Below are 17,027 nucleotides of genomic sequence, written 5' to 3'. Positions count from 1 at the left end.
GAAAGTCATACGTGAGCTCGCTTCACGCAGATCAAGCACTTAATTGTGCCACTGCTCGTGCATTCGTCGTCTTCTTCCACAGCTGGCTCCGATGCCGCTCATCATGCCAGCCTTCCCATACTACCCCTCGCACTCTTACCACGGCTCTCGCATTCGTCATAGTCTTCTTCCACAGCTATCTCCGATGCCCTCATCATGCCAAAAATAAAGGCGAATTAAGATAGAATTACCTGAGGAACTCGAACCCACGACCGGTGGGTTCGAGATTAGACTCCCACTGAAGGCTTTCAGTGGGAGTATAATCCTCGAGCTTAAGTGGAAGTCAAACGCACGACGGTTGGTGTTAAGGTGAAGTTAATTAAGCCACTTAATTAATATATAGTTAATTAAGCAACTTTAACCCTTAGTGGGAGTTGAACCAACTACCGTTGGTGTTAATTAGGAAGAAAGTAATTAAATCGCAGTTAATTAATGTAGTGACAATTAAAGCACTCGAACCCACGACATTTGGTGGGAGAAAACAATAACCCAATGGACCACAGATATCCAGTGGATATCCGATTTAGATCCGAACGTCCACGTCCGGAAAACAATATCCGTGGTACGAACAGGGGACCTAGTTCTTGGGACGTAACATAATGTCCGCATACTTTGATACGGTGGACGTCCAGAGGATGTTTGTTTATGGATTGACCAGCGGTGTACGTCCCCCGGATGTCCGCCTAGGAATGCCTTGCAACGTCCATTGATTTATGCCCTGGACATAAGCATGCACAGATGCGAAGCTACAGGCGATGGTTACGATGATTTAATTCAATATTTATATCTCCCAAATCGAGCTATATATATATACCGCCGCCATAATATTAATCTCCTAGGTAGAACACTCGGGAAAAGACGAAATTCGCTGATTCACTAATTTTTTATTTAAGAACCCGGACTTTGAACACGGGCTAAAGAAAATCTGACCTAGCACTTGCGTGCGGATTTTTACCTTCATGTGCGGCCTCGCGCACCGTCCACAGTGTGGAGTACAAGGGCATCATTCTATAAAAAAATAGTATGCTATAGTCCACGCGTTTATTCTGTTCTGTTCTGAGCAAATGAATGTTTGTATTGTTAACAAAACCGATGTTCCTGTTCTATTCACCAAGCCGTACCGTCGTACTAGAACTGTTTTTCATTCTATTTCAGCAACATGAATTATGCGCATTTGTATTCTGCTCAAACTACTAAAATTTTTTGAAGGTATTTTGAATATTTAATAGGCTTTGTGGCATTTCGGTTTCAGTAGTTTACGTTACTCTTTTGTAATATGCACCTTCAATCGTCATAGTCATCAATGTGTGTGGTGAAAAGCGACGAACGTGCCCCATTCGTGCCCCGTCACTAAACGTGCGCGCCGATTCGCTGGCTTCTGCGGGTGCCGTGGCGCGTTTTATATTATTGAATGCAGGTGCCTTTCTCGCGCGCCTTTCAAGTGACGCACTGCGACCTTGCACTTTGGAAACGCGGTGAGAGATCTTTTGTTCCGTGCGTGTGATCCGAGGGCCAGTTTCTGCGCGGGTTGTACCGACTCTCTTCACAAAGTGCGGTTAGGGCTATTGTTAGTAGGCCTATTGCGTACAAGTGAAACTGCTTTGTTCTCGCTTCCTACGCCCTGAATGTCGCGACCACCCGACAGGCGTGCTTGCGAGAAGGCAAGCAGGGAGACAAGGAAAGTTATTAATGTTTTTGCGAAAGAAGGAGTTCAGGGGGGTTGTGAAAGTAGCCGGCATGACTCGGAGCAAATAGCATTTGTTCAACCTCTCGAAGCACCACGTGACAGCGGTGGGAACAGCTTAGAAAACTTAAATCGCTCAATCGCGGGATTTGAAGAGCATTGTTACGAAGACCTCACGTCCGTAGACGCAGATGACAGGGAACAGTGGGCAGAAGTCAATCTTGAGTCTGGTAGTAGTGAAAGTGATAGTGAAGAGCGCACAAGCGTACATGACGGACTGCAGGATTCCTTGCGTGAATGGGCAAACGAATATGGTATCAAAAGAAGGGCGTTAACAGCTTTGCTGAAGACGCTAAGGACACAGGGGGGACTTCATCAGTTACCGGAGGATGGTCGTACACTTATGCAGACCCCTCGAAAAAACCTGGATGAATTTCCCATTTGTGCTTTGGCGCCAGGAAAGTATTGTCATTTCGGACTTGCTGTGGGTCTTCAGCGTTCATTGTCTCATGTAGAAAAGCTGCCAGCTGTAATTCCACTCTCATTTAATGTAGATGGCCTCCCCTTGTCAAAGAGCTCCAAAATGCAACTGTGGCCCATACAGTGCTTACCCCGTGGTTGCGGCAATGTGCCCCCATTTGTTGTGGGTGCGTTTGCTGGACAGTCTAAGCCATCCTCGTCTAATGATTTCCTGAGGCCTTTTGTTCGAGAGCTGCAAACTTTGCTTGTGCAAGGTGTGAATATCAATGGCGACACTGTTCAGGTGACAGTTGCCTCGGTCATCTGTGATGCTCCAGCGCGAGCTTTCGTTACTATGACAAAAGGCCATGGAGGGTACAGTGGTTGCGCAAAGTGTACAGTCGAGGGATCTTACATCAATGGAAAAGTAGTATTTTGCGACATGGACTGTCCGTTACGAACGGATGAGAGTTTCAGGGAGCAGCATGATGTTGAACATCACAAGGGAGAATCTTGCCTGTTGGACCTGCCCATTGACATTGTAAATGACCTCCCACTTGATTACATGCATCTTGCATTACTGGGTGTCATGCGGAAATTGCTCCAGTTGTGGATTTCTGGACCACTGCGGGTTCGTTTGGGACCTCTGGATAGGCACACATTCAATGAGAAGAGCAAGCTGCTAAATCCTCACATCCCTAGTGAATTTCCCCGTAGGCCACGCGGACTCGATGAGCTCGACCGCTGGAAGGCGGTTGAGTTCCGACTTTTTGTATTCTACACAGGCCCGTTGCTTCTCAAGTTCTGCCTTCGAGATGATCTATACCAGCACTTTTTGCTGCTCCATGCGTCGTTATCTATACTTGCAAACAAGGAGCTGTGTCGTGAGCATGCTGGTTATGCCGATGAGCTCTTGAGATGCTTTGTTTCACATTTCCGCGAATTGTATGGTGACGAGCATGTTTCTTTCAACGTGCACAGCCTCATACATCTTGCTTCTGATGTTAAAATACATGGAGAGCTAGATTCCTTCAGTGCCTTCCCATTTGAGAACAACATGCAGGTGCTCAAGAGGCAGTTGCGCAAGCATGGAAAACCCTTGGAGCAGCTGCGCAACAGGATGGTAGAGAGCCAGTCTTGGACACGCAGACAGACATGGGATGAAATTCCTGTACATTTTAGCCGTCCTCACAGTCGAGGAGAACTGCTGCCGGAATGCTGCCCTCCTGAATATGAAAGGCTGTCATGGGATGCATATACAATTGCATTGTCTAAAAGAGACAACTGCTTTGCACAGGATGGCCATGTTGTTCTGGCAAAAAACATAGCCTATATCAGAGGGTCTAAGCAGCCATGCATAATTGGCCAAGAGTTTCTCATCAAGGAAGATTTCTATTCTTTACCCTTTGAGTCTTCCAGAATGGGCATTTATGTTGTATCAGGGCTATCGGGCCTGAAGCCTTGGTCCCTGCACAACCTCCAAAAAATGGTGAAGCTGCCACTGAATGGAAAGTTTCTGGTTATTCCAGAGCTTCACACAATTTAAAGGCCTAGATTTAGCTAGCATTCGCAGAAACTTCAAATAATATCTGCAAATTTATAGAGGTTGGTGTAGTGCAGTTTAATAATCCTGAAGTTTTTGCAGCCCTTAGTGGCTTACCTTACGTAACGTTTAGTTATTTGTGAAACATGCAGTGAAAAGGAGGGTAACAGTGAGCAATGAAAGAAATAAGCCTTAAATAATCCTGTAATTAACCCGTGCACACTCACTGTAGGGCAGTTCACCGCACAGTCCTATTCTGCTCAACCATATTTCCACAGGTTAGTATTGGCAGAATGCTGCCATGTTATGCCTTTATTTTCAAGGTTATTTATTGGCTGTTCATGACAAATGCCTGTCATATGTGGTTTGTGGTCTTGAGCCTGGTGGCTGATTAATGCTTGGCGCAGATAGCTGGTCTATCAGAGTAGCAAAATGAGTGCCAAGGGTAGGACACTTCGACAAAGTAGTAGGATGCCACTAGAAAATTCGCAGGCATAGGATGGAGAGCCAGATCATGTTGGGCAAGGATAATCGGATTTCATTGGGAATGGCCTTTGACTGGCACTAAGATTAAATGGCTTGGTGACACATACCGCTCCCATCACAACTTGCTGCTGGGATAGTTGGTCCATAGGTGCAACGATCCATAATGTGGCTTATTACAGCCGACATTCAAACTAGCCAAAGGGCTTGAAATACTTGAACTTTAGTAAAACGGCTGTCCTTGGCTGCAGCCAACATTTAAAGAAGACATGTCATTATGGTGAAGGCAAGTCCCTTGGGAAAATGCTTTTTCACTGGTTCCAGGCAGAGGCTTCCCTTGTTTCGCCACCACTGAATACTTCTGACGCTTCATTTTTCAGATGGCTTATGTGATCGCTGAGTTCGTTGAGGACAAACAGGTGGAGGTGGTGCCAGTGACCTGGGTGGAGGGTGACAAGTGTGCGTGGCCCGACAACCTCAAAGGCAACAGAGTGACATCCTTAGTAAAGAAATCTGTACCACCAGACACCTTCTGGAAGTGCTACAGCGTAGCAGTGAAAGGGGTATTTGGTATGTATCGTGTACATAAAAGCCTTTTTTGTTCTATACAAATCAGTTGAATGTTGAACTGTTGTTTTAGCAACATATGAACAAGCAAGGGCCAAACTTAATGACAGCCAGTATACATCAGACCTGGGCACAGGATCGGAAATGTCTCAAGGAAGAAGGACAAGGAGGCCACCAGCTCAGTGGTCTGACTCGGATGAGCCTGACACACCACCGCCACCCAAGAAGGCCAAGCAAAGCTCCAGCAAGCAAATTCCAGCTCCACCAAGCAACTTCCAACTAGGTGAATTCAAAATACTTGTTTCTCCTACTTATGGTATCCTGACACTTAGCAGTTAAAAAGTAAATTTAATATATTTTGCTTACTGGTGAGTTATTATTTATTTCCCAGGCCTCTCTTCTGCTTCTGCAGTGCAGCAAGACAGCTGTGAAGAGTCTGAAGGTATGTGACTGACATTTTATAGATAGTGCCTCAATGGTAATACAGTGCAAATCTATTTTAGCTTGAGCTTCCTAATCCACAAAGAATAAAGTGCTTCCCCATTGTGTAATATAAGCCATTAATTGAATTGTTCTTGTCACCTGTGAGGGCTTCGACATACGGGCTGACAAATCAAGGAATGGTCATACGTTTCCTTGTTGATTTTGGTTTGTGTTTCATTTTGCATGGCCACCTAACGTCTACTTTTGGCATAAATTCAAACCTAAGCACTTGTGACAGCAGTGTATTATTTCATTTCTAGGTTCACCCGCATTAAAGAACGTACACTTGTGGCTACTGTTTGCTCATAAACAGACTTGCAAGTCATTGTACATGACACATCTATATAGCAATGTAAAGCAAGCGTTCTGGCCAGTTATTTCCTGTTTGAATTTCAGTTTATGCTGTTAGGGTGTTAAACTTCTGTTCAAGTGAGAAGTAGGCTCTTGGCAGCTATGTTGATAAACCAGCATGATTTAGTTTTGAATTGGATAATGGGTCATGTCATATAGTTAGCTGACTTGCTTCATTATTTATTATGTACATTGAATGTTTTAATGCTAAAGCTTGAGGTTACCTTCTTACAATTCATTTGCAAACTGTCTTCATGTATTAGAGGAGCGATTTGCATAGCTATGCGCAGGTGTGAAATTACACCTTTAGAATGTAAAAAAGAAACTGTTCTGGGCATGAGGTTGCAGGCTCAATTTTGAGCTGCAATATGATTTGGAGCGGGATGCATAAACACATGCATTGCGCATTGGGTGCACATTACAGGACCCTAGGTGGCCCAAGTTCAGAAAACATACTTCAGTGCCTTTGATAGATGGTATGTAGCTTTGGGACATAAAACACCATGAAAAGAAAGAAATGAGTTTATAAAATTGAAATGTCCATGGTGTGTTGCAAGCAAATTGTGAACTCACTAAAGCTTTACATCATGCCTGTAAAGTGACCACAGAGAATGCAAGTTAATGCACTGATGAGTTGGTATGCCAACCTATGATATTGAACATGTAAACAAAATGCAGACTGCAACTGCAATCATTTGCATAGCGCTCTTGCATTTTGGAGCATCCTATGGAATGTCTACCATATATGTGTATCAATAACATGACATATGTTCACTATAGCTATGCATTCACAGGTTCACTGCAATCACTCTCTGCAGATGTGAATGACATGCCGCAAGGTGGTGCAGGTGGCCCTAGTTCACACAGTGCAGATGGCTCCAGATCATACACTGCAGGTGGCTCTAGCTCACACAGTGAGTTTTGATAAATCTTGCTTTTACTTTTTTTTCAGTGAAGGGCTATAATTTTTAATGTGGCAGTTCTGTCATATGTTTAACTTCATGTGTATGTAAGCCAAAAAAGTTTCTAAGATGTATCTGTGGCTTGTTCCTAACTTCACAACTGGAATGCACTTTGCAGCTGCTAGCGACAACCTGGAGATGAGCAGTTCTGGTAGAATGTTAAATGGGCTGGGGTCCCACAATGTGACAGCCTTTGATATTAGTGCAAAGTACAAGCATGCATTAAATGCTCACTATTCTTTACTGTGCAGGTGACCAACGGACTTGTGTACCCTCAGGTTCCCCTGACGAACTTTCAAACAATAGTAAGCTTTCATTGTACTATAATACTTCACTACAAAATTTTTTTAAGTTGTGAATGTACTTTAACGTGTGATGGCATTACTTACATAAACTTGCAAATACGCAGTTTTTTTTCACTGTGTGCCTAAACGCCCATTGCATGAACACTGTTTTGTTGCATTGAGTCTTGCTCTGAAGTTCGTGTAGTAGCGCATACCTGCAGTCACAAAAGCTTCAAAGGCAATGTGTGCGTGTTCAGACTGTTGTAAAGAGGCTATTTATTGAGACCCCTGTTTCAAATCTATGTTGTTCCATGGCCTCAAGCCATTCAAAGGAAGGGTGCATCTGTCTCATTAGGTTCAATGTAGCAGGCATGGTGCAAAGCATTATAAATTCGTTATATGTTGCAACTTGATTGTGCCTTATTTTGTATTGCTGATGTGTGAGAAGCTGCCAGTTTCTAGGACAATGCAATGTTCTTTGTTTCAGAATAAATTGCTAGCAGTTAGAAAATTGTCTGATATTTTAGTAGCACATCAAAATGTTTTTATGAAAGGGCATTTCTTTACCTAAAGTGTACTAATCAAAGACACTCTTACATTCCAACATACCTTGCAAAAATAATTGCCTGTAATCTGTGATGAGAAAAAGAATGGCCTATGAAATGCCTACCTGGTTTGGTTCCTGACTGCCACATTTCCTTCCTTTTGTGTTTGAAGGCTTCAAGAAGCATGTGCTCCGACTGCTCAACATCGTACGTTTTACGCAACAACACCATGGGGATTTGCTTGAGAAGTTGTGCAACATGTATGCAAAGCAGCCTCTTGGTGGAACTGATCCACTCATCGAGTGCCCCTTCCGCAGCTTGGAAGATTTTATGGCTTTTGATGAAAGCCTGGACAAAGAGAAGACTGCGAGTTTGGTACGTAGTTTTCCTGAATTTAGCATAGACAATAGAGAGCACTTGAATGCAAAAAAAAAAAAGATATATATTCAGTGGTGTACGCCCCTGTTGCTTGTAGTTACAACTGCATGCTGTTGCATGAAACAGGTCAGTGTATATGAGGTTAGTGTAACTGTACAGAAATAATCTTGCGAATATAACTTGCACAGGGACAATGCACGCTGCAATTGCCGAATGTATGCTTAAGAATGAGATTTCTGTGTCTGTACTGAAAACCATTTGCAGTTACGACTAATGTATGCTGAATGACTTAAAGTATGCACGACAGTATGCGCCAACATAAACCCTACTTGAGATAAGCCCAATGCACAAAATACTTACTGGCAAGGTTGCATTTTACAAACATCTTCCAGCAACTTCTGAGCTTAGATACACTTGAATTCATAATTATGAGCTATTGCTTTGTTGGAATGCTAAAATTTCTACCAGCAAAGGAAGAACATCTCTACATATCTGAAATTAAAATCTGTCACACCCCTCCATTACAGCGCTGGTATTCTTCATTGCACTATTCTACCATCTACTCTGTAAAGCTGATGTCTTGGAACACAGCTACACAGTGAACTGATCACAGGTGGTCTGATTGACCTTATCCAGGTGGTTTCAAAGGGGAAGAAGTGCAAAAACATTCATGTACCTTATGCTAGGTGCACATTAAAGGACCCCAGATGGTCAAAATTAACCTGGAGTCCCCCACTACGGTGTGCCATATAATCATCGTGGTTTTGGCACATAACACTCCAGAATTTAGTTATTTTTTACCCCCGTGTCTTTAGAGTTGCATCTTCCAATTGGCAATTTTTCTTGAAAATTGCTTGGGGAATATGCAGACCTTAAGCCCTGACATGTCGCTTAGCTGCATCAACTGTGTCATCCTACCTATGGCATGGTATTGTTGATTAGGTGTGAGCTGATGCATATGCATAATGCTCTGCATAGAAATGTGGCTACATTAGTGGAAAGTAGCAAACAGGAAGCCGCTGACCAGTCTCTGCCACTGTGGCAGTTGTGTAATAGCCTGATTGTGCAGTGGAATGGTTTCAGCAGCTATTCTTGGCAGAGTGCAAAGAAGACACACCTAGTCTTCTGCACCACAAGGCCATGTTAATGAATACGTAACTTCTTATAGGTCTCTTTGCTTGGAGTTGCTGTATGCTGAAGAAAATAACACTAAGACTTGCTGTTTCTATGGCATGAGAGTGCTGCATGACAGCTTCTTTTGTGAACATGTTTGCCAACGATGCCATGCAGCAGGCGTTTTCCAACTGGTATAGCCATACATTTAGTTTTCATTTTCTGTGATCGCGCACATTTACTCGAAATCTGTTTTTTGCAGGTTCACGAGTTCACAGACCTTGGAGGGAGGAATGCCAGTGCAGCGACAAAGCGTATTCTTGCGTACACCCTTCATGATGACCTGGCCACACTTTTTTCGTGGGTTGGCCGAAAGGGGAAACTTAGTTTCTCTAGTCTGAAGAGTACAGCTGCAATTATTGGTGAGTTGAAACTTCTCTTTATATCTTTTAATGAGTACGAGCACTAGGATGAACTTAATTTATGCTTTCGATAGACAGCTATTAAGCCTTTTATTACACCTTGGTTTAGTGCAAACAGTTCAATATAGTACACACCAAGCGCAGTGTGGCTTTGGGTCATCTACAGCATCACTGCTGCTGCACCAGGTCCTTGTATATCGCTGGCTACTGGGAAGCGATTCATATGAGTGGACACGATGTTAGCGAAGGCTGGTGGTGTTGAGCAATCACCTTTGCTGCCACACAAGTCCTTTTATTCCAGTGCACTGAGCTATTGTAATGATAGCTTTTGGGTGCGTTGTCGATCACCTGGTGGTGGCTGATGAAAATAATATAGTGTCTAGCATGAGGTATTTTAGTAAGGATTAGTTGCATTCTGCTCTCTATTTTGCTACCTAGTCTATAGTTGTCAGTAAGTCTAAAAGATATCACCAGCGTTGCTTGTTGGGATTTCATTAGAGCTTTTCAAGTTCCATTTCTTACACAGTGAAGTCTGCCTTTTATGTGTTTTGTTCTTTTTATGCATTTTTCTTAAAGGGAAGCTTTCGCTCGGGTGCTGCTATCTAACTACATGGAAAAGCAGAAATCATTTTTCTCGCAGTCACTGCAATGAAATTCATGAAGTTACCTTTAAAGGAAAAAGTTAAATTCATGGCGTCAAATGTTTTACAAGAATCCTAAATTTTACAAAATTTGAACTAAACTGTGAAGTTCATAACTGTATCTCAGCAATTCATTTTATTGCAATTCTGTAAGCTGGACCTAACGGTACGCCTAAATCAGACAAAATTGTTACATTTCACATCAATCTCAAATATACTACCTATTAGTGAATAGGACATTTCCAAAACCCGTGTAGACATTCTAACAAGTTCATGTAAGCTGCTGCAAATTTCTCCCTCAACTTTGTCTGCTTTAGGTGATCTATGTAAAATAAAATTTACTGAAATGCGATATGTCTGATGCAGAGTTATATATTTGTAAAGCTTTTTTTAAATCTTTGTAAAAAATTACACCCTAAATCAAAATTTTGCTTCCAGCAGTGACTAGACCTTAATTTTCTCTCGCAAATTCAATAAATCCCATACAAAACAGTCTAGGTGCTGCTTCATAGGTGTTTCTTCACAGCATTAGAGTTGGGCCCGAGCTATAGCTTCGTATGTACAGTTGTGCATAAAGGACATGGACACACAAAAAAACAATGGGACGTACAAGGCGCATACGATACCTTAGTGAAGTAAAGCTTCATCTTAACATCCCAAGGTATATTTGCTATTCTCACCATTAGTGGGAACTTGCTTATTTCAGTTGCTGCAAGACGGATGACAGAAGGCAGCACTAACGATATTGAAGACACCATCAAATCGTGGCTAAGGCATGCTCCAGAAAGGGCCGGCAGCCATAAGAAGCCAAGCGCTGAGGTCTGCCTGCCTCAAGGTATGCTTTTACCCCACCGATTTTCAGCAGCTTGAGAGGCGGTGCCGCATGTTGATTTCTTTAATCGCAGAATTTACCCTTTACTATCCGAATATTCACTTGATAACATTCCTTAGAGAAGAGCGAGTTGTAAGCGTGATTAAAAAATGTTGGTTGACTTCCGGCTAACTTTCGAAGAACATGCTTCAAGCATCGTTAATGCATTCTACAGAAAGTTAGGCCTTATATCAAAGATGACCGTACTTGTATAATGATTGCACTTTTTTGTCAAAAAAATTTATGCAAATTCAGGGGTGCAATTCAGGTTAAATTTCCCACGAAAAGAATTCTTTTTTTCATCCCGCATTTGCTGCGGGATGACAAGCAGGCAGCTGCTGCTGTCAGTTCGGGACATCAAAACAAAAATGGTGGCCGGCGGAGGAAGCTGAACGGGATTATTTTTCTTCTTGTGAGTACATTAACGTGCATTGAAACAGTTTCTTCCGTATCAGTAATGAATAATATCGTTAATATCGGCAAGTTTGCGACAGTAGCGTAGCCATGTCCAATTTGAGAGGACAGAAACAGAGAGGGGCACGCTTAGCTGCCAGTGACATAGAAACACATGGCGGGCACGCTGTGGAAACTGCAGCATTTGTCTTCACTGCTATTCTAATACGGCACGTTTCTGCTAAGGGTGGGCGAATATCTTAGCTGTGTTACGAGCGTCGGTGTATTAATAGGGTACCCTTCTAACGTATCAGTGCAAACGTGACCACTATTGTTGCTACTCGCGATTTGTTGCGTGCCTACGAGTGCATACGAGAAGAATCGAAAGGCGCCGTTTGTGTTGTTGTTGACCAAAACCATTATGAAGCCTACAAATAATAAAGCCGAGACAAGTTTGGTTGTAGCTTTTTTTTTTTTTTTTTTTTTTTCAAGGAAGTGTGGAAAGTGATGAAAGGAATGAAATGAGGCATCTGTTAAGAAAGAGAAAGTTGGGTGTGTGCAGTTCACTTGGTATGTCTTCAAGAGTTGTTCACATAGCATTCGACAGATGATAAGCGCGATCATCGTTAGCTAGACTTGGCACACAACATATCGCTGTGACAAGTTCAGGGTGCGATCATTACACGGGAAAGAAAAAAATCAAATTTTGACAACAAAATTCAGGGGTGCGATCATTATGCGAGTAAATAGAGTAAAGAGTTTACGAATGTGAGCTGTGTTATTCTCTCGTATTCTTTGTTTGTCCGCTCGAAGCTAAAGTTTAGTTCTGTTGTATGGAACTGTATTAATTTGACTGACTAATGTTGCAAAAATTGTATGTGTTCAGTGATGTTTCATTTGTGTCCTGTACAATCCATTTCTTGGACGCCGTGTATCTTATGCCTACAAGTGTGTACTGCGCATGTATAATATTAGACCCCTACAAATAAGGCGGAAATACCGTGATTACTTCACAAACACTTCTCCTGTCCGCAGTTACTGTGAGCTGTAACGTTATGCATGCCTCACCCTAAATTGCTTAATCCTAGCATTTTATATGCGAATTCCTCTTGCACCTCTAACGCTATAACAATCTCTTGTAACACAACAAAGTGCCTTGCATCGTGATCTTGATATATTAGCTCTACTATTTGCTCATTATCTGGCTCGTGTATTTGATTAATTCAATTTTTTGTTGCACTTTGTACCGCTGTTGTTTGAGATGTTTTATTTTTTGGTTTTGTGTTCTTTGTGTAACAGAAATGCAACAATATTAAGGCATAATAGCTGTTCTTGGGCACTTTTAGAAAAAAACTCAAAAAATGAAATAAGTAAATTAAGTTACCACTTAGCAACATGAATTCACATCATAATAGTGGCCACAGTGGCTTTCCACTAGAAATGGACATGGGTTTCTCCAACTGAGTTGCATGGCTCAGTTGGAACTGTTTAATACTTAGCTCAAGCTTCTGCATTGTGATCAAGACTGATGTTTTAAAGCAGCCTAAATGTAGGCCAGTATGACTACACTGCTAGTAGTTAACTGGTTTTCTGAATTAAAAATTTACTGTTGTCTGTACTTCATTTATGTATGTGTACATAGTTCAGTCTCTGCTTTTAGAGGAGCCTTCCGTGAATGTAGCTGACATAAAAGACAGCTCTAGTTCAGCATGCATCAGCTGTGATTTTAGGTTAGAAGTGATAAATGGTGTATTAAAGTCAAGCCTGTGCATTTTTTGCATTAAGAATGAAAAGAAAAAGACCTAATAGTTGCGTATTACCTAGGATCATGCTGCAGTCATACTCGTAGCACATAAGCCTAACTTGCTGTGTGGGTGGGACGAACACTCACAGCACTAACAGGTTTATCAAAAAGGGATTGGGAGAGGGATTATGTTGAACATACTTCTTAAATATGCCCTTGCCAACTGCTATCCCAAGTGTACATGAATACAGCAGCTTAGATGATGCACCACAGAGGTTTGGCATGCAGGTTTGATCTCTAAATATGGGTACCACTTCTGCTGTTAAAACAGGAAGCTCTCCCATGAGTAACAATCTTCATAGCACAGGTGTACCTGAATGAAGTGAATGTAGGGACGTACACTAGATTAGAACAGAGTGGGAGACCAGTGCGATGCATTATAATGCTGTATGCATGCACGTTTCCTATGAGTGCCACTGCATTTTTGCATCTGATTTGACTGCAAAAGTGCGCTTTGAAAGCTAAAACCAGCTGTCTACAGCATGGCTGGCCCCTTCAGGTTGCCACTCATATGAGCAGGATGTTGATTTTGCAATGGCTTGATCATTATCCACAAAGCAGGCTTGTACTCGTTTGTTTCCCTAAACCTCACATTTTTTTATCATTCTGCTCTTTTACTTTCATGCAGAATAAGTGGAGGCCATTCCATTGTAAAGCACTGCAGCTATGACCTGAAGACTGCACAGGCATCAGAGGCTGCTTGGTTGTGGACGTGTGCATCTGGTGGAACTTAGGGGATCTGCTGGGCTACGCCAAGGCATGTTTCGTGGACTAGAGGCAGCTACTCAGGGATTTTTTTTTTAACTTTGCACAGTGCAATTGCAGAATTTTTTTTCATGCATTGGAAGGATTCTGCCTGTCATCTGCATTGTCAAATCACTTGCAAAGTCATGCTCTTGCTAGGCTCCATCAATATAGTTTTGTGCAGAACTTGTGTGCGAGAACTTTTTATTGTTTTTGTTTTTTAATGTCATGGCAGTCTTCTGTATTGGTGAAATTGCTACCATTGCAAAGCCATGGTTTTCTGAAATGCTGTTATTCTGCTACTGTACAAAACTTGTGTGCGAAATACTTACATTAGACGCAAGATCTTTTTTACCTCAATATTTCAGAGTATTTCTGTTTGTTCTGTATGTGCATCTACATGTCCACCCATTGTTAGCATAAACACACCAGTGCATGGTTCGTGCACAATGCAGTGCACAAGCGGCAAAAACCACATGCATGTGTGAAACGCTAAGGCAGTGTATTCCGTGGGATCGTTGCCCAGATTTCTCTGCACAGAAGCGGTTGGCTTGCCAGGAATAAATTTGACTGTTTTGCAGTCTTGCTCATCTGCCTGAGACCTAGCTCGCAAGGAGGATCCTGAATCCTTTGCTTGTATCTGTAGGCCACCGTCGTAAGTGGCACATTCACTGTTGCATAAATCCCACGCTTACTGTAGCCCTACTGTGAAGTGTCCACAATCTGTCCTCTTTGCATGGCTGTGAGAATCCCAGCCATTTCCTGTTTCTGAGCGCAAGGAATGAAAAGACTGCGACGCATGCCTTAGTGGCGATTCAGAGGAACCCTCAAAAGACCAAATAAATATGTTAGCTTTTTTATCCTGCAATTGCAGCTTGGACTGACCCCGACATATACGGGCATCACTGAAGCATGCTGTGCATAAGTATAGCAAACAAGCTGCTCCTGTTGCATTATGCTAGTGTCGTGTTCTGCCGTGCTCTATCTGTGAAATGAACACATACTGGCCTATTGTGTGATAACGTCACTGTGGTGTACTATTGTGGAAACACATGCTGGTGTGTTCATGCTACCAGTGGGCTAAACCTTGGACCTTACTGGAAATAGTAAAGGCCAGCCACTCATTGCAAAAAATGCTGGACAGGCCTTTCCCTCTTGCCTTTTTGTGTGCTTGATGGTCTGAGAATCGCCTCCATTGCAAAGACATGCTTTTGTAAGATGCTATTATTTTTCCTTTGTCCAAAGCACTTTTTGTCACTGGATCTTGAGGGTTTTTCTAACCTCTGCCTTTATTATGCATGTTGCTGCCTCTGCAAAGCTACCCCTTCGTGAGACCAATATTGTGCCTGTGTAAAATAACTTGTGAGAGCTTTTTACTTTATATATTTTTTATGTCATGGAAGATTCCTTTTATATTGCTGCTGCTGTAAAGCCATACTTGTGGGACTATTGTTGCGCATATGTATAGACTTTTGTGCAAGATACTTTTAGCAAGACCAACTTTTTTTTAATGTTTTGGTCATTTGTGTCCTACACTATGAGCATCTTGCTTATAAAAGCAAGGATGCACTTTATTGAAGTGCTCTTAGTGTGTTTTAGTACAGAACTTTTGTGCAAGATACTTTTATGATATATTTTGTATTATGGGAGGATTCTAGTCACTTTCGTGCATATGTAAGTTGCTTCCAGTGAAGTGTCATTGTTCTTTGTACAAAAGAACTTTTCTGTGAAGTCTGATGGGTACGTCTACAGTTTTACAAGGTAGAAGTGCTACCACAGTCTATATGCAAGTTTAACATCTAGTCATTGAGCCAATGAAACAGCCAGTTTGTTTTTGCATCATGTGCATTGCTGTTGTTGCAAAGATGCCATTATGTGCGTTCTTGCAAGAAAATGTGTGCATAGTCATTGTGCCAGATATTTCTTGTTCTCTTGTACTGTTTGTTTAGTTATGTTTGCGATATCACAGTTCAGGTGCCAATGCAGTCAGTTTATTCTAGTCTTTTTCCTTTATAAAGTGTATGTACATCACTGCATTAAGTTGACAATTCGAATTTTTCTGTGTTAAGGTCACTTCAAGAAGCATCTTTAGTTCTCTTCTGTGCCCCTGTACTGATCTTGTCAATGTCAACATATACTCCTGCTGGCATCTTTTGTGATTTTCAATTTCTTGTGGGTCCTTATGGGCATTTCTTTAATGTGTTCAGGCACAGGTTATGTTTTGCTGTGCCAAGCACACAGGCATGTTCTTACAGTATGCTTTTTAAATAAAGATCCAATGTTTCTGCAGTTTATGCGCAAGTCTATGCCTCAGTTAGGCCATCCTAAAAAGCTGAGCAAGTTTTATTAGAAGGCTTATTACATCATTTGAATTCACATTCATGCAGCTTAATATCTACAACTTTGATGACTATTGGAGTTGAACATAATGCATATTCTGGCTTATTCTGTGCATTTGGAAACTGCACATATACATTTCTGATGCCTGTGTACCAATGGAACTTACATTAAATATGTTGAATGTGCCAGTTTGCAACATGTGCTTCTGCCGTGGATGTTGTGTCCACGTACATTTTCACCTTTGCAACCTGCACCAGTAAGATGGTCCCAGTTCCTTTAGCGGCACTTAATTATTTGTGGATGCAATTTTCACAGTAAAGGAAGTGCAGCATATCCCTGTAACTGGTACATTGGTTCTTAGGTATAGCACAGCTTCTAAAGCATTGAAAAAGCCGCAGTACCAGCAAGGTGACACCCCAACAAAACCGAACAATGGATAAATCCCGGATTTATCATGGATGTCCTCTGTACATCTCGTGGACGTTTCTGTAATCAATATCCACATTTAAAATCCCACAAATGTCCCTGGGATGTCCATGTCCAGATTGTTTTATCCAGCGGACATTGTTTGGATATTTAGTTTTAAAAACGTCCATTTTTAAGGTCCGACGGATGTCCGAATGTCCGATAAGGGCATACACGGGACGTCCGATTGAACGCCTTTTTTTTTGCACGGGACGGTCCCTCAGATATCCGCCGTATGTAATCTGGATTTGTGGGGATATCCGGTGGATGTCCAAACGTCCGGCGCTAAACGTCCATTGGATGTACTGTGGATTATTTGTGGTCCATTGGGTAAGTAACAATGCATTCACATGAGAATGTCAAGTAATTTAATTAATGTCTCTTGAGCACACCGGCTTTCGCCTTCACCTTCTTTGGCATATGCTAAAGTGTCTGTCAATTTTTTTGTATTCGTAG

The 17,027-nt window shown here is 42.0% G+C and overlaps 1 protein-coding gene across 3 annotated transcripts; it reads left to right on the top strand.

Annotated features, from left to right (window-relative positions):
• Nucleotides 1-1,358: 1,358 nt before the first annotated feature.
• On the top strand, nucleotides 1,359-16,055 carry LOC139046686 (uncharacterized). Of its 3 annotated transcripts, none has more exons than XM_070540543.1 (10): nucleotides 1,359-1,514; nucleotides 4,589-4,778; nucleotides 4,849-5,058; nucleotides 5,167-5,217; nucleotides 6,428-6,523; nucleotides 6,823-6,876; nucleotides 7,573-7,775; nucleotides 9,154-9,313; nucleotides 10,661-10,789; nucleotides 13,651-16,055. In XM_070540543.1, the coding sequence occupies exons 2-10, from the start codon at nucleotides 4,589-4,591 to the stop codon at nucleotides 13,653-13,655; spliced, it is 1,098 nt and encodes a 365-aa protein (XP_070396644.1). In that variant the 5' UTR covers nucleotides 1,359-1,514; the 3' UTR covers nucleotides 13,656-16,055. The 3 variants fall into 3 exon arrangements, with proteins under 3 accessions (XP_070396644.1, XP_070396642.1, XP_070396643.1); XM_070540541.1 differs by having other exon boundaries at nucleotides 6,404-6,523; XM_070540542.1 differs by lacking the exon at nucleotides 1,359-1,514 and adding an exon at nucleotides 3,887-4,003 and having other exon boundaries at nucleotides 6,404-6,523.
• Nucleotides 16,056-17,027: the final 972 nt, after the last annotated feature.

This window comes from Dermacentor albipictus, chromosome 1 (genome assembly GCF_038994185.2).
Source record: "Dermacentor albipictus isolate Rhodes 1998 colony chromosome 1, USDA_Dalb.pri_finalv2, whole genome shotgun sequence".
NCBI lineage: Eukaryota > Metazoa > Arthropoda > Arachnida > Ixodida > Ixodidae > Dermacentor > Dermacentor albipictus.
Note: the sequence above shows the minus strand (reverse complement) of the source record. Positions and strands in the feature narration are given on the sequence as shown.